The sequence below is a fragment of the Engystomops pustulosus genome, chromosome 1 (genome assembly GCF_040894005.1).
Source record: "Engystomops pustulosus chromosome 1, aEngPut4.maternal, whole genome shotgun sequence".
In the NCBI taxonomy this organism is placed as follows: domain Eukaryota; kingdom Metazoa; phylum Chordata; class Amphibia; order Anura; family Leptodactylidae; genus Engystomops; species Engystomops pustulosus.
Genome location: NC_092411.1, coordinates 118482833 through 118504247, shown reverse-complemented (window position 1 = coordinate 118504247; position 21415 = coordinate 118482833). Strand labels below are relative to the sequence as shown.

The following is a 21415-nucleotide window of genomic DNA, read 5'->3' as shown; positions in this document are numbered from 1 at the left end:
TCTCATACTGATGTTATTTGTCTCAGACCAAGACTAAGGCCCCTTTCACACTTGCGTCTTTCACACGCGTTTTCTGCGCATGCTTTTGACGCGCAGAACTTGCATTGCACTCTGACCCATTGTAACCAATGGGTCTTTTCAGACTTGCATTTTTTTCACGCACACACGCGCGTTTTTTTTAACGCGCGTTTAAATCTCGAAATGCTCTACTTTTGCAAGTCACGCGCGTGAAAAACGCACCATACAAGTCTATGGATGCATCAAAAACGCATTGGACTCTGAGACACTTGCAAGTGCAATGCAAGTGCAATGCGTTTTTCACGCATCAATTGCCATAGAAAAGATAGAGCTCAGTCCTGCGCGTGAAAAACGCATTGATATTGCATTGAAATTGCATCAAAAACGCGCGTGAAAAACTGAGACACTAAACAAACTCTGACTGAAAACTGATTGCACTCTGATGCAAAATGTGCGTTTTCCACTGACCAAACCCTGATCGCACCCTGATCAAACTCTGACGTGATCTGCAACGCAAGTGTGGAAGGGGCCTAAGGAAACGCATAGGTGGACAAAAAAAAACCCCAATTTTCTTTTTGGTCCTGTTTTTATGGCTTTTACTGTGCACTCCAGATGACACCAAATTCAGACAGGTTTTATTATGTTTAAGTATATCTTTCCTGAGACCAATAACTTTATTATACTTTTCTGTAAGTAGCTGTTTAAAGTATCATTTTTGCGATACTCGATGACGTTTACATTAATTCCATTTTGGAGACTATATGATCTTATATTGATCGCTTTATATTAAAATTTTTAGGTGTCTCAAAATGGAAAAAAAAAATGGGGTTTCGGACATTTGGGTGCTATTTTCCGTTACAGGGTTCGCCAATTGAAAACTCTATTTTAAAATGTTGATATATCATATCATATATATCATATATATAATGGAAGGACTCCTTGTCTGCTGGCCGAACTGCAGTGCTCACACAGTAATCATGATGCTTGCTGTTACATATTTGGGGTGTGGCCAGGGCGTGATTAGGAGTGCCACCATTTTGCCCCTCTTTCTTTGGAAATGTTGGGAGGTATCCTTGGTACACTGTACGACCCCAGCCCTGAGCACTGGACCACCATGATATACTGCAGTATCTCAGCCCTGATACACAACACTACAGAATACTGGACCACCATTATGTACTGCAGTACCCCAGCCCTGCTGAGCACTGGACCACTGTGATATACTGCAGTATCTCAGCCCTGATACACAACACTGCTGAATACTTGACCACTATGATATACTGCAGTATCTCAGCCCTGATACACAACCCTGCTGAATACTGGACCACTATGATATACTGCAGTATCTCAGCCCTGATACACAACCCTGCTGAATACTGGACCACTATGATATACCGCAGCACCCCAGCCCTGCTGAGCACTGGACCACTATGATATACTGCAGCACCCCAGCCCTGCTGAGCACTGGACCACTATGATATACTTCAGCACCCCAGCCCTGCTGAGCACTGGACCACTATGATATACTGCAGCACCCCAGCCCTGCTGAGCACTGGACCACTGTGATATACTGCAGCACCCCAGCCCTGCTGAGCACTGGACCACTATGATATACTGCTGAATACTGGACCACTATGATATACTGCAGCACCCCAGCCCTGCTGAGCACTGGACCACTATGATATACTTCAGTACCCCAGCCCTGCTGAGCACTGGACCACTATGATATACTGCTGAATACTGGACCACTATGATACACTGCAGCACCCCAGCCCTGCACCACCATGGTACACTGTACGACCCCAGCCCTGAGCACTGGACCACCAGTATCTCAGCCCTGCTGAGCACTGGACCACTATGATATACTGCAGCACCCCAGCCCTGCTGAGCACTGGACCACTATGATATACTGCAGCACCCCAGCCCTGCTGAGCACTGGACCACTATGATATATTGCTGAACACTGGACCACTATGATACACTGCAGCACCCCAGCCCTGCACCACCATGGTACACTGTACGACCCCAGCCCTGCTGAGCACTGGACCAACATTATATACTACAGTATCTCAGCCCTGCTGAGCACTGGTCCACTATGATATACTGCATAAATATTACTATCTAGATTTTCTATCCAATTCCTTGAAAATAAACTGCTCATGCTTTGGTTTGCCTTCCCTGACTTGCTATTCTGCACATAGCCACTAGATGCCGACAGAGTAATAGTTCTGTGCGCTTCTACATGCTCAGGCATTATAAATCGAGAGGCGAGATCATGTGTCTGTTCTAGTGACAAGCAATCCATCCCCGATATGAAGCTGAGTGGCAGTGGATAGGGTGTATGTGACACTTTCTCCTCGGTAGTATGTGGGCTCTCTGCAGGGCACCAAGAGCGGCAATTTGCTTGCTAAGGGTTCCCCGACCAACCAGAGCTGCCGCTAACTGTGTGACACACTGTGCAGCGATACAGGTGAGTCCTCCTCAGTGCGAGGTGAAGTATTACATAAAGCATGCAGGCAGCACAGGGAGCCATGCAGGACACAGGGCGGTACCGCACACCACAGAGCTCATAGGCATGACCGGCTAGTGCGTCATACAGTCACATGACATATACAGATGAGTGTTGAGTATGGAGAGCAGGAGGTGTACAGCACAGATCTTATATACAGGCTCCACTGACTGATGTGTATATAGAGGTCCTCATCTATACATGGACAGCGGGATGATATACAGCACAGATCTTATATACAGGCTCCACTGACTGATGTGTATATAGAAGTCCTCATCTATACATGGAGAGCAGGAGGACATACAGCACAGATCTTATATACAGGCTCCACTGACTGATGTGTATATAGAGGTCCTCATCTATACATGGAGAGCGGGATGATATACAGCACATATCTTATATACAGGCTCCACTGACTGATGTGTGTATAGAGGTCCTCATCTATACATGGAGAGCAGGAGGTGTACAGCACAGATCTTATATACAGGCTCCACTGACTGATGTGTATATAGAGGTCCTCATCTATACATGGAGAGCGGGATGATATACAGCACATATCTTATATACAGGCTCCACTGACTGATGTGTGTATAGAGGTCCTCATCTATACATGGAGAGCAGGAGGTGTACAGCACAGATCTTATATACAGGCTCCACTGACTGATGTGTATATAGAGGTCCTCATCTATACATGGAGAGCAGGAGGTGTACAGCACAGATCTTATATACAGGCTCCACTGACTGATGTGTATATAGAGGTCCTCATCTATACATGGAGAGGAGGATATACAGTACAGATGCTATGTACAGGCTCCACTGACTGATGTGTATATAGAGGTCCTCATCTATACATGGAGTACAGGAGGACATACAGCACAGATCTTATATGGGGTGCACAGTGAAAAGCCGTAAAAAGAAAGCCCACAAGAAAATGGCACAAATGCGTTTTTTTACCAGTCGCACTGCATTTGGAATTTCTTTCACACTTCTCAGTACACGGCATGGAATATTAAATACCGTCACTACGAAGTGCAATGTGTTAAACAGAAAACAAGCCCATGTAGATTTTTAAATGTGGGGAGTGAAAAATGGAAACGCGAAAAATGAAAGGCCCGGTCATTAAGGGGTTAAATTGAACCTGCTTTGCCAATTAACCCACCCAAAATAAATACTTAATTAGAAACTGTAACTAAATAGCAATGACCTTATCCCTAAATGGTTCATTTTTATGCCTGCAATGTTGAAAAAAAAATGCAAATTATCTGAAGTGTCTCACTAATTCCAATAAGGCCCTGAATATTCGGTGGTCACTTGAATTGCCCTGCCTCCTTGTTCCTGATTGACAGTTCTCACTGCTACAGAACATGCTGCTATATGGAACATTGGGAGAGATCATGTCATGTGACCTGTTACATTTGCAATGTCTACCACATGTGTATTCCTGCTGTGATTTCATGTGATCCGATACAAAGGAAGGAATGTCTGATCTTATCTTACAACTGCTAGAGTTACCAGGAAAACAGGACTCTTTGAATTTATTCCATAAACTACCATATGTGGGCAGGTTTGGTGTAGTAAATACATGAATTGCAACTTCTTTTTCTTTCAGATATGTTCTCCCCTACAATTAAAGTCTGTGCGCAAACACTTCGCAGCAGCTTTAAGCACAACAGCTGGAACCAGGTACAATGACTATTTAACTGTTTTTGGTGGACTCCTTTATGGGGTTTTCCCCTAAATGTTTATCCCTCATCAACCATATAGGGGATAAATATCTGATTGTTGGGGGATTGTCTACTGGGATCCCCAGCATTTGGAAGATTGGGGGAAAACAAGCACGCCTTAGCTGTCGTGTTTATCTGAGTTTCAGCAAATATTAATTATTAGTAATAAGTTAACAGCTGGGATTGTATCCTAAACCCAAAACACACAGAGTAATATGGTCCAACAAATCAACCTTTATTTTAATAGTTCCATTTAAAAAAGACATATATCACAAACAATACATAAAACAAGTCAAGAATAGAACGCCAAATAACTATATTGCTATCAGACTAAAAATACATACAGGAGTATACCTCCATTTGTAAGTGCGCAGTGCATGTAAACGTATAAATGGGTAATGATTTCTGGGAATAACACTACCGATATATATAAAAAAAAATAAGTTAAAAAAAAAAAAAGGAACACAGGCTATATCTATTTGGATAATCATTGTATCCCAAGGATCAAATTATTGCACATACCCATTTAGGACTCCTTGTTCCAAGGAGTGGTCAATTAGGGTAATTGATGGCAATTACCCTAATTGACCACGCCTTGGATCAAGGAGTCCTAAATGGGTATGTGCAATAATTTGATCCTTGGGATACTATGATTATCCAAATAAATACAGCCTGTGTTCCTTTTTTACTATTTTTTTGATGTATCAATAGTGTTCCTAGAAACCATATATAAGTTTACATGCACCGCGCACTTACATACAGGAGTATATCTCCAATTTGTATTTTTAGTCTGATGGCAATATACATATTTGGAGTTTGCTTTTTTAAGGGAACTATTCAAATAAAAGTTGTTTTTTTGGACCATATTACTCTGTGTGTTTCGGGTTTTGGATATTGTTTGATAGAGTTGGTCACTGTACATTGGTAAGTGTAAATAATTGTACGATTATACGTAACAGTTGTTTTAGTAGCTGGGATTGTATACCCAACACTCCTGTTGTCCAATATGTGTTAGAGGCAGTCCTTTGAAGATTTTTATCATATGCCTGGATGGTGTTGCCAAAACGGTGGCAAATTGTATTAATAATTTTACAATAAAAGGTCTGTCTTCTATGAAACGCCATAGAGGTGATCTACATGAAGAAATATGTGTCCTGGACCTGATGTAGGGTTCAGATAGTTCTGTACTAAATATATTTCTTTTGATTGATAGTACTTTGGATGAAACCACCTATGAGAGGTTGGCGGCAGATACTTTGTATTCACTTGCCGAGTTCTTTGAGGATCTAGCTGATCAGTCATTTACTCCAAGTGACTATGATGTCTCCTTTGGGGTATGTATCTTACTGTATCATAACACTCTTTAGATTTTTTTTTTTTTAAAGATGAAAAAGAACTAAGACTTTAACAAAAGTGACATAAAGTATTCTTAGATAATGAAAATATGGCTCATTCTTCTACACATATGTAAAGAAGTATGCACAGATAATGTAGAAGCAGACTGATGAACAAAACCTGCAAAGCCAATGATAGATGGAAGAAGGGGGGGGGGGGGAGGAGTAAGGATGTAGGTCCATGGGTGTGAGAAAGAGTAGGGGGGAGATTGGGGAAAAGATAGCAAAGTTTCCAGGTGCTGTGTTGTGGGTGTTGCCTATTTCATTCTCCTAAAATGTGTAATGGGGTTTATTCAGGTTCTCCCTATTCTTAGGCCGGTTGCCCACAAGCAAGTTTGTTCTGTGAAACCAGGTAAATGCTGCAGTGTGACAATAAAATAACCCAAAATTGCAATGTAATCCAAGGCAAACAGGTCTGTGTCAGGAAGAAAAATTAGTAACTATGTGTAGTTGGGACATACCTTATGATGGATAAACAATGAAGTTGACCCCCAAGAATGCCCCTTATCTACCACTACACACAGTGACATAATGTTGTGAAATTTGATATATTCAATGTGCTTATCTAATCACTTCTGCTACAAACTGGAAAGCACATAAATTCAATGACTCTGGAGTCTCTACACTCCTTGTCAAGTTCCTCGAGGTGTGTAGCTAACAAAGTGGTGTCACACCCTAGGGAATTCTACTTTACTGGTACCTAAAGGGTTTTTCAAAAGTTATTTGGCATCTAAGAACCAGAGCATCTAAACCTCTCCTCTAAAAGCCAAATAGTATGACTCTCCTTCCCTTTTTAATGGGCACAGTAGTTTAACAATTATTATGCAAGATAATTTACATTGCTGAATTCCTTATTAGATTATCTCCTTTCTGTTCCTGGTTGCCCTTGTTATGCACATCATTTACCGCCCCCAGTGTTAATACCAGGAAGCTTTATGAACACACTATAGGTAGAGATATTATATATTGGCCCGATCTGCATATACTTAACATAAACAATGAACCTACCTACTAGAACTGAAACATAGTATCCACATTGGATGTCCAATGGATTTGTAATGCACAGCAGGTCCTACTGCCTTTAGTGCCAGAAATGAAGAGCTGTTCAGGAATGACATCATAAATGTTGTCTATGCTTAGAAGCTCCTGTACCAAGCAGCTCTTGTATCCCAGGGTAGAGGCGGTTGAAGGGTGACTTTGTCTAGTATCAGTGAATCTCAGTGGTGTAACTAGAAGCTGATGGGCCCCAGTGCAAAGTCTGTGCCAGGCCCGACTATAATGTAGGGTTTATAGTAATAGTCTTCTCATATGGGAAAGTGACACCTTAAGAGCCCCCTAAACCTCTTGGGCCCTGGTGCTACCGGAACCTCAGCACCCCCTCAAGTTACGCCCCGGGTGGTTCCCATGCCCTTTGCACATATGTGAATGGGGTGATCTATCTGCTGCAATGTATATACCCGGTAGTTGTCTGGTTTCTCACTAGGTGGTGCTATGCCCCAGCTGTAATAGTCGTGACCCGTAGAGAAAGTTGTACAAGTTCTGTATTGAGGTTGTGAAATGCAGAATATGTACATCTCAATATGCAATTTGTGTGTTGTTTGCTTTTGAAAGTGTGACCATTAAAGGAAAGCTACCAGATGTAATGTAATACATGGAGAGCTTATAGTGTATCAAAATGGAATACAGTTTTGCGAAACCTTATTTGGCCACTTACTAAACTTTTAATGTACAGGTCAATAGTTACCCAATATATCTACTTTTTATGATTCAGTACATTTTTCATTCTAAGGCTCCATGCACATGGCTGTATATTCGGCCGAAATAGGGCCCCATGCATTGTAAGTGGCTATGCGGCCATCCGTGTACATGGCAGTATTGTCCACCATACAGCACAATACCAAAATATAGAGCATGTCCTATTTTCCACCCTATTTCTATTCCGTGCGGCCCATAGAAATCAATGGGAATGTATAAAATACAGGCTATATACGTGCTGCAAACGGTTGTGCACCATAGGCTGCTGTATATACATGCAGTATCCAGAACCATTGGGAGACGCATTCTGTCAGCCATCCCTCATCTGCTAGCCAATTGTATTTTATACGGATGTGGTGCAATACGTTGCCATACTGTTGCAATATGCCCTTCCAGAATTCAGCCGTATATACAGAAGAGAAAAGACCATACGCTTGTGTTCTTGAGGCCTCAGATTAATCATTTCTATTTAGGTAGTTTCATGAGTATCTGTTTTTGTATGATTTGTATTATTTATAGGTTACTGAAAAAATCCACAAATCACTAGGTAAGGAGTAGTGTAAAATAATAAAGTATGCCCCAACTCTGCTACCTTGTTCACTCTGTTAATAGTCACTTCAGACCAAGACAGTTGAGGCTCCCTTGACCACTGTGGCCAATAAAAGGCTTCCTCGGTTACACAAACAGTAATGGTGTCAACACTGAGGCCAGTGATTGGTTGGTTGCACTGGTCACAGGATCCACAGCACTTGCACCGGAAGTAAGAATAGTGTGCCAAAGAAGAGATCTCAGCTAATTACTATTTCTTGAGGAATTGCTGCAGAATTCGGCAGCGTGTGAACATGGCCTGTTTCAGAACCTAGAAGTTCAGGGCATTTCAGAGATATGATTTTGAAAGCAATTGTACACTTTCACACAGGTAGTGAAATGTTTGACCTCTGTAGGAACAAGAATTATAATACTAATAAAACTTGAACATTAAATGGAGACAAAAGTGGCCCTCCCTATGTGTTGCATAAGTATCTTTAGTCACAGGATAGAAGCCCAACGTTCAATTATATTGTTATTATCTTTCTGAACAGACAAGCCATTGTGTTGTTAAAGTGCATATTCATTCCTATTTCCTCTAAGTACATGATATTGAGGTTGTGTATTGGAGGGACTGGATTGTCTGTTATTATGGTGGCCTGTAATGCACGTTGTTACATAAACTATGGGGTTGATATTAATATTTAAAATATGTCAGACTTCAAATGCAATTTTAAGCAAAAAAAGGATTAAATGCATTACACAACATGTGTCACAAGAATTTATATTGCAAACAATGTATCGTAGAGGGGCGGGGCTCATCAGAAAAGAGGCAGGGTTCGTTAAGCACCAAATAATGCAACATAATTGTCAACCATATTTTATTAAAAGTCAAGCCATCTAAAGTGTGATCTAAATGATCAATGCTGCAGATTTATCGTTACACATTAGTCATTGTGATAATTCCAGTACATTGTAGAACCATATAGTATACAGGGTACGGAGGGTACCGTATATACTCGTGTATAAGCCGAGTTTTTCAGCACAAAAAATGTCTTCTTTCTTCTCCGCAGCTCCTCTTCTTTCTTCTGTCATGGACGCGGCCATGTTTTCTTAGTGGCCGTGCATACTATGACGTCAGCATCAGCCGCGTCATAGTATGCGCATGCTAGAGGAAAACATGGCCGCGTCCATGCCGGAAGAGAGAAGAGGAGTCACGGAGAAGAAAGAAGACGGGACGCGCTGACATCGGGGACATCGGTAAGTCACGCTGACATCGGGGAGCCACGCTGACATCGGAGGGTGAGTATATAAGTTTATTTTTTAAGGGACGTGGGGGCAGGCTGGCTGTAGGCTACTAGGGGGCTGGCTGTAGGCTACTAGGGGGCTGGCTGTAGGCTACTAGGGGGCTGGCTGTAGGCTACTAGGGGCTGGCAGGCTTTATACTACTGGGGGCTGGCAGGCTGTATACTACTGGGGGGGGTTTGACCAATGCATTTCCCACCTCGGCTTATACTCGAGTCAGTAGTTTTTCCCAGTTTTTGGTGGTAAAATTAGGGTTCTCGGCTTATATTCGGGTCGGCTTATACTCGAGTATATACGGTATTCTTACGCCGTAAAATATTTCACTCCTTGCTCTATTGCAGCCAATTGGTAATATCAGAAAAAGTTACACTCTGCACCCCATCGTGAATGAAAAAAAAAACAGAAATGTAGATATTTTTGCTCATTTACATGGTGAGAAGTAATCAGCCCCTTTGCTCAGTATTGAGTAGAAGCACGTTCTGAGCTAGTACAGCCATGAGGCTTCTTGGGAATGATGCAACAAGTTTTTCACACCTGGATTTGGGGGTCCTCAACCTCCTTACTTGCAGATCCTTTCCAGTTCCCTTAGGTTGGATGGTGAACGTTGGTGGAAGCCATTTTTAAAGTCTTACCAACTGGGTTTAGGTCAGGGCTCTGGCTGGGACAGAGTTGTTCTGAAGCCACTACTTTGTTATTTTAACTGTGTGCTTAGGGTCATTGTCTTGTTGGAAGATGAACCATGGGCCCATTCTTAACCTCTTCCAGAGTGCTCTGGAGCTATCATCCAGGATATCTCTGTACTTGGTCACATTCATCTTTCCTTCAATTGCAACCAGTTGTCCTCTCCCTGCAGCCGAAAAAAAACACCCCCATAGCATGATGCTGCCACAACCATGTTTCACGGAATTGTATTTAGCAGGTGATGAGCAGTGCCTGGTTTTCTCCACACATAGTGCTTAGAATTAACGCCAAAAAGTTCAATCTTTCTCCCATGAGTCCAGAGAATCTTATTTCTCATAGTCTGGGAGTCCTTTTTTTGTTTTTTCAAACGACTGTAGGAGGACTGCAGTGATAGTTGACTTTGTGGAACTTTCTACCAGAATTTACAATTAGAATTCTAATACCACAATTTTTTTTTATTTCCAGAATGGGGTTCTTACAGTTAAAGTTGGAGGGAACATTGGTACATATGTGATCAACAAACAGACTCCAAACAAACAGATCTGGTTGTCATCTCCCACAAGGTAAGTGCAGATACCATGTTATCCTTTAATAACCAGGCTGTCACTTGCTAAATGCTTGTAATTGTTATGAAATATCAATTATGAATCATCTTTTCTTACAAGTCTATGTGGTTTCTTTGTTATTACTTTATAGAAATGTATGTGGGTGTTCTGATCTGTCCTTAATGCAGCATGCAAGTGTGGGCACTGATTGGGGGAAAAAGATGACACTTTAAGGGGACAGACTGCCAGGATATTAGTGTCAGTAACCTCCACAAAATACAAATAATAATAAATCTTTATTTAGCGCTGTCATATTCAACAGTGCTTTACAGATCATAGGGTACATACTATCTGTATCTATTATGTTTGTCAAATGTGAACACTTTTCTTTGAGGTTTATATCTGAGTATTATCCTTTCCCTTTTCAGTGGACCTAAAAGATATGACTGGACTGGAAAAAGTTGGGTATATTCTCATGATGGTGTATCTCTACATAAGCTTTTGGAAAAGGAACTTTCTCTTGCACTGAATACTACACTAGACCTATCTACCTTGACATATTCATCGTGACGGAGAGTTTGAAAATTTTTACTATGAAATGAAATCTTGCATAAATGACTACTATACATTTTTTGTTCTTTTTATGTGAGTTTCACTGGGGTCCTGGGTTCAAGTCCCATCCAGGTCAACATCTGAAAAGAGTTTGTATGTTCTCTCTGTGTTTGAGTGGGTTTCCTCCGGGTCCTCCTGTTTCCTCTCACACTTCAAAACATACTGGTAGGTTGATTTGATTGTGAGCCCCATTGGGGACAGGGACTGATTTTGGCAAGTTCTATGCAGCGCTGGGTAATCTGTGTGCACTATATAAATAAAGGAATTGTTATTATTTGATCACAAAATCTACTTTGGTACGGTCTATGTACACGCATTTTTTAAATCCCCATTTTCCATAACGTCCCCCATGACGGCCCACTAGGAGGATGACCCTTGACCTCTGTAGGGACAGGAAGCAGAGAGGTTAAAAGCCTCCCCCCACATCCTCCCGCCAGTGTCTTCCTGTCCCTACAGGGGTCAGGTCAAGAGAGGGTCTCTCTCCTCCTAAGGGGGGGGGGGACGTTTTGAAAAAAAAAAAAAAACGGAGAAGGATCTCCATACTCACCAAGCCTTACCTGGGGTTACGCCGACTGCGGTCCAAGTTCCCCTCCGGACAGATCCTCGGTTAGCCCGGCGGCTGCGGGCTCTCCCTGGACGTTATCTTCGTTCCGGCTGGCGTCCTCTCCGGCGGGCTGGTCACCAGACTCTCGCGCGGACGCAGGAAACTACGTTTCCCAGAATTCCCCCTGTTCGATGACGACTTCCGGTCGCGACCGGAAGTGACCGCGGACCGGGCGCGGGACGCAGTAGGAGCCACCGACAGGGGGATGGGCTCCCCATGCAGGTATTTAAATCCTCAAATAGCGGGTAGTCAGTTGGTCTGAGGTCTATGACTCGTTTTCTTCTTGGCCGGCCGTCCCAGACATCATAATGGCTGATGAGGCAGACTTGGGCCTACTCCACCCCCCGGTGCACGTGAGTGGTGCTGTATGGCAACATATACAACTGTTTTTTGTGTAAGCTCCAAGTCATTGTCTCCTTGCCTTCCTTCCCTAGGAGCAAGTTTCTAAGGGGAAAGGCAAGGAAGAGAAATCAGGAAAGGAAAAGAGTAGAGAAAAACCTGAAAAAAGCAGGATTCCTGTTAAAAAATGCAGTATGTGCTTCCGTACACTACTAGAGGGCTATAAGAAACCGATCTGCAGACTCTGCATAGAAGAATTCATGCGGGAGGAGAAGACGTCTTTTATGGACGAGCTTAAGTCCTTTATAGACGAGAAGGTGGTTTCTTCAGTGGCAGCGGCTACGCAGGGAGCCCCACCCCCACGTAAGAAAGCTCGGATAGTATCGGCTTCCTCCTCAGAGGAAGAAGAGGGGTGTATTTCAGACTCTCCCTCCTGCTCTCTGGCGGGAGACCAGGATCATCAGGATCGTGAGCAGGCAACATGTTCCCGCTACTTATTCCAAAATGAGGATCTGGACGATCTTCTGAAAGCTATGAGAGATACATTGAACCTCGAGGACGAGGAACCCCCTCTTTCTCGCGAAGATGAACTATTTGGGGGACTCAAAGCCAGGAAACAGCGTGTCTTTCCCCTCAATGATACCCTTAGGGGTCTAATTAGTCAGGAATGGAGAGACCCTGAGAGGAAAATCGCGGTCTCTAAGAATTTCAGGAAACGCTTAGTCTTCGACCCTGAAGAGTCAAAGGATTGGGACTCGTTCCCCAAAGTTGATGTACAGGTTTCCAAGGTCTCTAGGAAGATGGACCTGCCCTTTGAAGATTCGGCTCAGCTAAGAGACCCAATGGACAGGAAATCAGAAGCCCTTTTAAAGAAAGCGTGGGAAACTTCCATGCTAAGCCTAAAATCGAACTTAGGAGCCACTTCGGTAGCAAGAACACTATATTTCTGGCTGGGGAAATTAGAGTCCCATATCCGGGAGGGTACTCCCAGAGAAGACTTACTGGAAAGCATACCATTGTTAAGATCTGCTACTGCCTTCCTTGCTGACGCATCTGCCGAAGGAATAAGGTTTGCTGCAAAAGAAGGAGCTCTTACCAATGCCACCAGGAGGGCCTTATGGCTGAAACAGTGGAGCGGGGACATCCGCTCTAAATCCAAATTGTGCAGCATTCCTTTCTCCGGAGACTTTGTGTTCGGACCCGAATTGGACGCTATACTCGAAAAGGCGTCCGACAGAAAAAGGGGATTTCCAGAGTCCAAAACAGTACCCAAGAAATCTTCCTTTCGTCCTTTTAGGAACACCGGAGAGACTTACCGTGGCAAAGGTAAGCAAGGACGGTGGAGTTATCCCAAAGGAGGAAGGGGAAGGGGTTTCCTTTTCTCTAACCTCCCAGAGGGTCCAGGAAACAAGAAACAATGACGCCAGAGTGGGGGGGCGTCTCCTGGGTTTCCTATCCCAGTGGACAAAGGTCACCTCGAATCCCTGGGTACTATCTATCTTGGAATCAGGCTACAGGATAGAATTCTCATCACCCCCCCCTTCTCCAAGGTTTGTCGCTCCCTTACCCTCTCTCTCTCATTCTACACATTCCTTCATTTGGCAGGAAGTGTTTCATCTAATCCACATGGGAGTGGTGGTGCCGGTCCCTCAAGAACAAGAAAAATTGGGATTCTACTCCCCGTTGTTCCTCGTCAAAAAACCAGACGGATCAAATCGCCTAATTATCAACTTGAAAGAGCTAAACCGCTTCATCGTTTACAGAAGATTTCGCATGGAGTCGGTAAGAACAGCTACCCAACTTATTCACACAGGCTCCTATATGTGCACTTTAGATCTAAAAGACGCATATTACCATGTACCTATTCACCCCTCATCTCAGAGATTCCTAAGATTCTCGGTTCTCTCTCCCGAGGGCTCTGTCTTACACTTTCAATTCCGTGCACTTCCATTCGGTATTTCATCGGCTCCAAGGGTCTTTACCAAGATCATGGTGGAGGTGGTAGCCTTTTTAAGACTACAAGACATATCAATCATCCCTTACCTAGACGATTTGCTAATTATAGGGAAAGACAAACAAAAACTAATCTTGGCAAGAGAGTCTTCCCTAAGAATTTTAACAGAGTTGGGGTGGTTAATCAACCTGAAAAAATCAAGTTTAGTACCCTCCACTCGAAAGACCTTTCTAGGGATCATTCTAGACTCAACTCACCAAATGTCTTTTCTTCCTCAGGAGAAAATATCCAACATAAGGCATCAGATTCGTTCATTCAGACGGAAGGACTCTGTACCAGTCAGACAGGCGATGAAGATCCTGGGGCTCCTCACAGCATGCCTACCTGCGGTCGCCTGGAGTCAGAGCCATACTCGGATCCTTCAGAGTTGGATCCTAACCTTCTGGAACAGGAAGTCTTCAGGTCTAGACAAGAAGATCCGGATTCCTTCCTTTGTAAAGAGGGACCTGCTGTGGTGGATGGAATCAAGGAACCTAGAGAAAGGAGTATGTTGGCACCACCTCCCAACCATCACCATAGTGACGGACGCAAGCAGCTCAGGCTGGGGAGCAATCCTTCCTTCCCACTACGAGCAGGGGTCCTGGACTCTAGCCCAAGCAAAAAGCAGCTCAAACTACAGGGAGTTAAGAGCGGTCTGGGAAGCGCTAAGATCGAACACAGCCTATCTGAGGGATCATCATATCCACATTCTCTCGGACAACGTCTCGACAGTGTCCTATTTAAGGAGACAAGGGGGTACAAGATCTCCAGTATTATCGAGTCTGGCTCGTACCATCTTCCAGTGGGCGGAAGAAAACATCCTTTCCATCTCTGCCACTCATTTGAAGGGATCCCTCAACAGAGAAGCGGATTATCTCAGCAGGAGAGAGATCCTACCGAACGAATGGTGTCTCAACCAGGAAATCTTCCTACATCTAACCAGCGTCTGGGGCATGCCCCAAATAGACCTATTCGCCACGAGGGAGAATTCAAAATGCCAACAATACTTCTCTCTGGAGGCCGGCGAGTCCAGAGATCACTTGGACGCGTTCAGCCATCGTTGGAGCGGAAGTCTTATGTATGCCTTTCCCCCAATTCCCCTAATTGCGAGAGTACTCAGGAAAATCTTGCTCGACCGGTCAAGGGTGATCCTGATCTGCCCAAACTGGCCAAAAAGAAGCTGGTACCCACTGCTGAGGTCCCTATCTGTCCAGCAACCCTTTATTCTACCGATTCAGAAGGACCTGCTATACCAAGGTCCGATTTTCCATCCCGATCCAGGAAGACTCCGTCTGGCGGCTTGGATCCTGAGTTCGAGTTCCTAAGGTCCCAAGGTCTCTCTCGGGCCGTAATAACTACGTTGAAGGCAAGTAGGAAAAAGGTTACTTTCGCCATATACCATAAGATATGGAAAAAGTTTGTGACCTTTTGTGGGGCTAATCCCCCCTCTCAGTCTAACCCAAATATTTTACAGGTACTAGACTTCCTGCAAAAAGGACTAGAAATTGGTCTTTCTACTAGCACTTTGAAAGTCCAAATTTCGGCTCTGAGCGCATTCTTCGACCAACCCCTGGCGGACCACAGGTGGGTCAAAAGATTTATTGCTGCTGCAAATAGAATTAGGCCTCAGGTTCTGAAACGGGTTCCCTCCTGGGATCTCTCCCTGGTTCTAGATGCTCTCTCCAGGCCTCCCTTTGAGCCTTTAAAAGACGCTAGTATAAAAAACCTAACCTTAAAAACTTCCTTATTAGTAGCTGTGACCTCAGCTAGAAGGCTGGGGGAACTCCAAGCCATTTCTATTAGAGAACCCTATATGTGTATTCTCCCCGACAGGATAACTTTGACTCTGGATCCAAGCTTTGTTCCTAAAGTGGCGTCCAGGTTTCACAAGAACCAAGAAATAATTCTTCCATCATTCTACGGGAATCCTTCTTCAAGCAAGGAATTGGAGTGGCATTCCCTGGATGTAAGGCGCTCGGTCTTAGAGTACTTAAAAGCTACGAAACCTTGGCGCAAAGATCACAATCTCTTTGTTCAGTTTCAGGGGAAGAACAAAGGGGTAAAGGCATCCAAAACCACGATCGCCAGATGGTTAAAGACTGCCATAGCCTCCTGTTACACAGAACAGGGGAAGGAAGTTCCTCCTAACCTTAAAGCCCATTCCACCAGAGCCATATCCGCCTCCTGGGCAGAGAAGAGGGGCGCTTCTCTTGAACAAATCTGCAGAGCCGCCACCTGGGTTTCTTCATCCACCTTTGCAAAACACTATCGGCTGGACTTACCCAACTCACAGGATCTCGCCTTCGGTCAGAAGGTTCTCCAGGCTGTGGTCCCACCCTAACTCTACTAATTTTGTAGATCTCCTAGTGGGCCGTCATGGGGGACGTTATGGAAATTGTGAATTAGACTCACCGGTAATTCGGTTTCCATCTAGTCCTCCATGACGGCCTATATATTTTTCCCTCCCATGTTTCTTTCACTTCTTTGAAAATTCTGTATGTGATTCTAACAAGACAGAATAAAAATATGTTGTATCTTCCACCGGTGTAGTTATTTGGTAGACACTGGCGGGAGGATGTGGGGGGAGGCTTTTAACCTCTCTGCTTCCTGTCCCTACAGAGGTCAAGGGTCATCCTCCTAGTGGGCCGTCATGGAGGACTAGATGGAAACCGAATTACCGGTGAGTCTAATTCACAATTTTAATGTAGACCTCCTTTGTGTTGTAATAATATGTTTATTAAAATGCCTAAAGGTTTTAAGGGATTGGAATTGTGTTCTTTTAAGCAACAACCACAGTAATCTGTACCACTAATATCAATAAGAATGATATTCGATGGCTCTCACATAAGTGGAGTGGCAGGACTTCACGAGAAGTGAGGACTTCACATCTGCACTCACTGCTACCAATGAACGCGTCCAGCAGTTATGTTGCATCTGTTATGGAAGTGCTCATCGGACTCCACCCAACTAGAGGGGACGCATTACTTTAGCCACATATACCTTAAATTCAATAGCAAGTAGTATAAGATTAAGGTTGATTTTACAAGAACGAAGAACAAATTGCAAAGGATGGGTGTCCTTGCATTGTATTTCTGGATGCGCAATCTGTTGGGTTCAGCATATGAATCGGTTTCCACATGCTGTGTGCAGCCAGCCAATATCTGATGCCAAAACCATGGTTCTAGAACCTAAGGTAAAGGCGTCTATAGTAACCCTCCCCCTCCAGCCAGGTGAGGGATTTCTAGAAAGGACATATCATGCCTTGCCTGAAAGGGCTACTAGTTTAGTGGGGTAAAAGTAGGTTACAGGTTCCACTTAAGACGTGATGTGTCTTTGTAAGGCAGAGAGAGGGGGAAATGCTGACTGGGTAGGGGGAGACTTGCTAACAACATGTGAAGCTGGTAAAACACCCCAGAGCCCTTCTGGCTTATTGGCATAATTTTAATTGTGTTTATTTTAGAAAGAAGGAGGCAATGGATAACAAAAATAGAAATATTACCCCATCATGCTTGAGTTTGATGGTAGATTTCCTTTGAAGGCAACCTATCACCAGATATTATCCCATTAAACTAGTATTAGTGGGTAGGCGATGGAATTTCCTTTTTTTACAGACAAACTTTTCCACCCTCCCCCACAGACAATAAATGGCATATCCCCAAACAGGTTTTGTAAAAAAAATTAAAAATGAGCATTTTTGGGAGGAGGCATGAGGGACTGTGTGCTGAACACTACCTGAGGACCAAGGACAGGAGCTTGCAGGGAGCTAACCAAACTTTATTATAAGTTATTTTAACTTTTAGAATTTCTGTTTGGAGATATGTTATTTATTGTTTGCAGGGACATTAGGCAGGCTGAAAAAGGCTGTTGACTAGTTCCCTTTAAGATGAAAAATAATTTTAAAAAAACGGGAGTTAAATTTTTGTCTATAGATTGCATTTCTATTTATTTAATTGTATCCGTCTGCACAAGTCTCATGCGATCTGCGAGATGGGCTGCTAATCATTTTATATGATGCCAAAACCATGTTTCTATGTACTATAGAACTAAATTGACACCCTCTAAACTTGACTCGTCTCGGGCAAATATGTCTCTTCTCTGCTCATTTTCACATAACTGTGGAGGAGATTTTTTTTTTTATAGGTAAATGGTTAGGGGGGGGGGGGGGCTGCTAGTTTACATTCACAGACTGTCTACAATTATTTATTAAAGGGAATCTATTAAACTGATGAAATGTGCAGTAAAACTCTCCAGCTCATATAAAACTTCTACACTCTTATTAACACTTGTGTGGAACAAAAGGGTATTAGTAATTTACTATTTGATGCACCTTGAATGATACTATATATTTAAGGCCAATAAAATGAGTTGCGTAACAATTTAATGTGGGGCTATACTCTATGTGTAATACAGTGGTAACCAGCATGAACCATATGTAATTATTGCACTTATGTGGAATATGTGCTAATGTTTGTTTCCATATAGCTATATAAAGTACATGTTGTATGCTGCAAACAATAGCCGCTAACAGTGTACATCCTTCCTCTTGTGAAAGGGGCACTTATCTGAGCAGCATTTCTTTCAATTGTATTCACATCCTCAGGGTCCAGATATAATGAAAACTTGATAGTGACTGCAATAAAGTTGTTAATCACTAAGCTTTAGGCTAATGTACAAGCAGAGACCTGTTAGAAATTGCTGATTGGTCACTTACACTTCTTTTTAGGTAGTGAGCAGCCAATAAGGTACTTAATGAGGTTTGCCCATGAAGGAAAATTCTTAACATCACTAGGGGATTAAAATTTAACAAAATAAAGGTAATTTTTAACTCTTTACTTTACAATTTACTCAGTTTTATTGCTGTTTTAGCTCCTATCACTCAGTTGGTCAGTGTAAAATTTTCACTTAACTTCTGAACATTGTACTAGTATCTGACACATCGTAAGAGAAATGAGACATATCAGATATGAGAACCATGAGATTCATTTTACACACAATGACACTCTCCAGCTCTGCTACATATCAGCTATCAGATCTGATGTGCCTGCCCCTTCCCATAGATAAAGAACTTATCTACTTGTAGCTCATGATGTGATGTGTTGTTGTTTGCCGGCAGGAAGTCAATAAGTGTGAGCAGGGCCGGCGTCAGCACCCGGCTGATCCGGGCAAGTGCCGGGGCCCCAGAGTTTCCAAGGGGCCCACCACGACCATGTTCGGGTTCGCCAATTTAAAAGGCAACCCCCGCTGATTGCAGGCCGCATAGGAGGTGGGCGGAGAAGGACCTTGCCAGTCCTGCCCTGTCCTATCCACCTTACATGTGGCCGCTCCGTCCTGCCCTGCCTTCCTTCCCCGCGCGCCCCGCCAGCGCCGACAGCCTCCTGCATGCCCCGTCCGCCGAATGGCACAGACTCCGGAGCAACCGCCAGCCCGCTCCTCCGGTCCTCTCCGCTCCTCCGTTCCTCTCCGCTCCTCCGTTCCTCTCCACTCCTCCGGTTCTCTCCGCTCCTCCGTTCCTCTCCGCTCCTCCGTTCCGTTCCTCTCCGCTCCTCCGTTCCGTTCCTCTCCGCTCCTCCGTTCCGTTCCTCTCCGCTCCTCCGTTCCGTTCCTCTCCGCTCCTCCGTTCCGTTCCTCTCCGCTCCTCCGTTCCGTTCCTCTCCGCTCCTCCGTTCCGTTCCTCTCCGCTCCTCCGTTCCGTTCCTCTCCGCTCCTCCGTTCCGTTCCTCTCCGCTCCTCCGTTCCGTTCCTCTCCGCTCCTCCGTTCCGTTCCTCTCCGCTCCTCCGTTCCTCTCCGCTCCTCCGTTCCGTTCCTCTCCGCTCCTCGGGTCCTCTCCGCTCCTCCGTTCCTCTCCGCTTCTCCGATCCTTTCCGCTCCTTGGGTCCTCTCTGCTCCTCGGGTCCTCTTCGCTCCTTTGGTCTTCCGATCCTCCAATGTAAGTCCCTCTATGTATGTACTGTGTGTGTGTGTGTATGTGCTGTGTGAGTGCATGAGCTGTGTATGTGCTGTGTGAGTGTATGTACTGTGTGTGTGTATGTGCTGTGTGAGTGCATGAGATGTGTATGTGTTGTGTGTGTTTATGTTGTATATACTGTATGTATGTGTATTTGTTTTATGTGTATGCAGCATGTCTGTATATACTGTATGTGTGTGTATATGCTGTATGTCTACATAAATGTGTGGGTATAAGTGTATATAGTGTATGTATGTGTGTAAATGTATAAACGTGTAGAAATATGTATGTATATTTTTTTTACATTCACACGGCCATTAGGGGACGTATAAACGGTCCCCATTGGCCGGCAATGGGCGCACGGTGGGGTAATGTTCGACATGTCCTATCTTTTCCCGTAATATGGTGCTGTGTGCCATGTATCTGTAAGTAGAGGGACGGGGGCGAGCAGCGCTCACCCCCTCCTCCTGTCCCGTGCGCCGCCGCGTGCCCGCCGTGCTACAGTACGGTGGGCACACGTACGTCTGAATGCGCCCTAAGGGGAAGGGGGGCCCCATGCAGAAGTTAGTCATGGGGCCCAGCCTCTACTAGTTACGCCACTGCCTGTCCGCCCTCTTCTACGTGGTGCCCTTCCACGTCCTGACCGAATGACATCCAGCTGGGGTAAGTATAATTGCTACATATGTAAATGCATGTATATGTGTTTATGTGTATATATGTTGTATATCTGTGTGTATGCTGTATATACTGGATGTATGTGTATATATGTTTTATATCTGTGTGTATGTGTTGTATATGCTGGATGTGTGTATATATGCTGTATATCTGTGCGTATGTGTTGTATAAACTGGATGTGTGTGTATATATGCTGTATTGCTGTGCATATGTGTTGTATATACTGGATGTGTGCGTATAGATGCTGTATATCTGTGTTTATGTGCTGTATATACTGGATGTGTGTGTATATATTCTGTCTATCTGTGCGCATGTGTTTTGGTATTTTAAGTTTTTGTTTTTTAATGTCGCTACATAAGTTCACTGTTAAGGGGCCCACTGAGGCTCTATCGCCCAGGGGCCCACTGAAACCTGGAGCCGGCCCTGAGTGTGAGCCTGTCCTGGAATAAAGGGGGGAGGGGCTAGAGGCAGATAGCAGAGAAGAGCTCAGCTCCAAAGCGTCGGACAAGATGGCTGCTGACCCTAAAGTCAGAAGAACCAGAAATTGTGTAAATACAGGTTGGAATTATATTGGTGCTGTATTTTTGTTAATATTGAATTAGACAATTATCCTGAGTATTTTTTAAAAAACTTGTCTTCATGGGAATACCTCTTTAAAGGAAATCTACCATGAAAATCAAGGAAGATAAACCAGGGGCACTTCATCACAGATCCAGGCACTGTGACACTGGTAAACTATTTAAATATGTTATCTATGGCCTCCTTCCTTCTTGAATCAACTTTTAGAA

The 21415-nt window shown here is 44.0% G+C and overlaps 2 protein-coding genes across 4 annotated transcripts; both read left to right on the top strand.

The window, feature by feature from the left end:
- Positions 1 to 2294: 2294 nt before the first annotated feature.
- FXN (frataxin) lies at positions 2295 to 11350 on the top strand. Its single transcript, XM_072151316.1, has 5 exons — positions 2295 to 2488; positions 4137 to 4210; positions 5465 to 5585; positions 10380 to 10477; positions 10888 to 11350. The coding sequence occupies exons 1-5, from the start codon at positions 2384 to 2386 to the stop codon at positions 11027 to 11029; spliced, it is 540 nt and encodes a 179-aa protein (XP_072007417.1). The 5' UTR covers positions 2295 to 2383; the 3' UTR covers positions 11030 to 11350.
- A 2994-nt stretch (positions 11351 to 14344) lies between these two features.
- On the top strand, positions 14345 to 16640 carry LOC140132474 (uncharacterized). Of its 3 annotated transcripts, none has more exons than XM_072151291.1 (2): positions 14345 to 15373; positions 15482 to 16640. In XM_072151291.1, exons 1-2 carry the CDS (start codon positions 14345 to 14347, stop codon positions 16346 to 16348), a joined length of 1896 nt encoding a protein of 631 aa, XP_072007392.1. In that variant the 3' UTR covers positions 16349 to 16640. The 3 variants fall into 3 exon arrangements, with proteins under 3 accessions (XP_072007392.1, XP_072007387.1, XP_072007403.1); XM_072151286.1 differs by having other exon boundaries at positions 14345 to 15973; positions 16046 to 16639; XM_072151302.1 differs by having other exon boundaries at positions 14345 to 15591; positions 15841 to 16638.
- Positions 16641 to 21415: the final 4775 nt, after the last annotated feature.

What these genes read in the sequence shown, in the direction of transcription:
- FXN (XM_072151316.1), top strand. Translation starts at nt 2,384, where the DNA reads ATGTGGGCTCTCTGCAGGGCACCAAGAGCGGCAATTTGCTTGCTAAGG. An exon ending in CACACTGTGCAGCGATACAG is followed by an intron (nt 2,489 to 4,136) that starts GTGAGTCCTCCT and finishes TTTTTCTTTCAG; the next exon opens with ATATGTTCTCCCCTACAATT. An exon ending in TGGTTGTCATCTCCCACAAG is followed by an intron (nt 10,478 to 10,887) that starts GTAAGTGCAGAT and finishes TTCCCTTTTCAG; the next exon opens with TGGACCTAAAAGATATGACT.
- LOC140132474 (XM_072151286.1), top strand. Translation starts at nt 14,345, where the DNA reads ATGCCTACCTGCGGTCGCCTGGAGTCAGAGCCATACTCGGATCCTTCA. An exon ending in TGGAGTGGCATTCCCTGGAT is followed by an intron (nt 15,974 to 16,045) that starts GTAAGGCGCTCG and finishes CTCTTTGTTCAG; the next exon opens with TTTCAGGGGAAGAACAAAGG.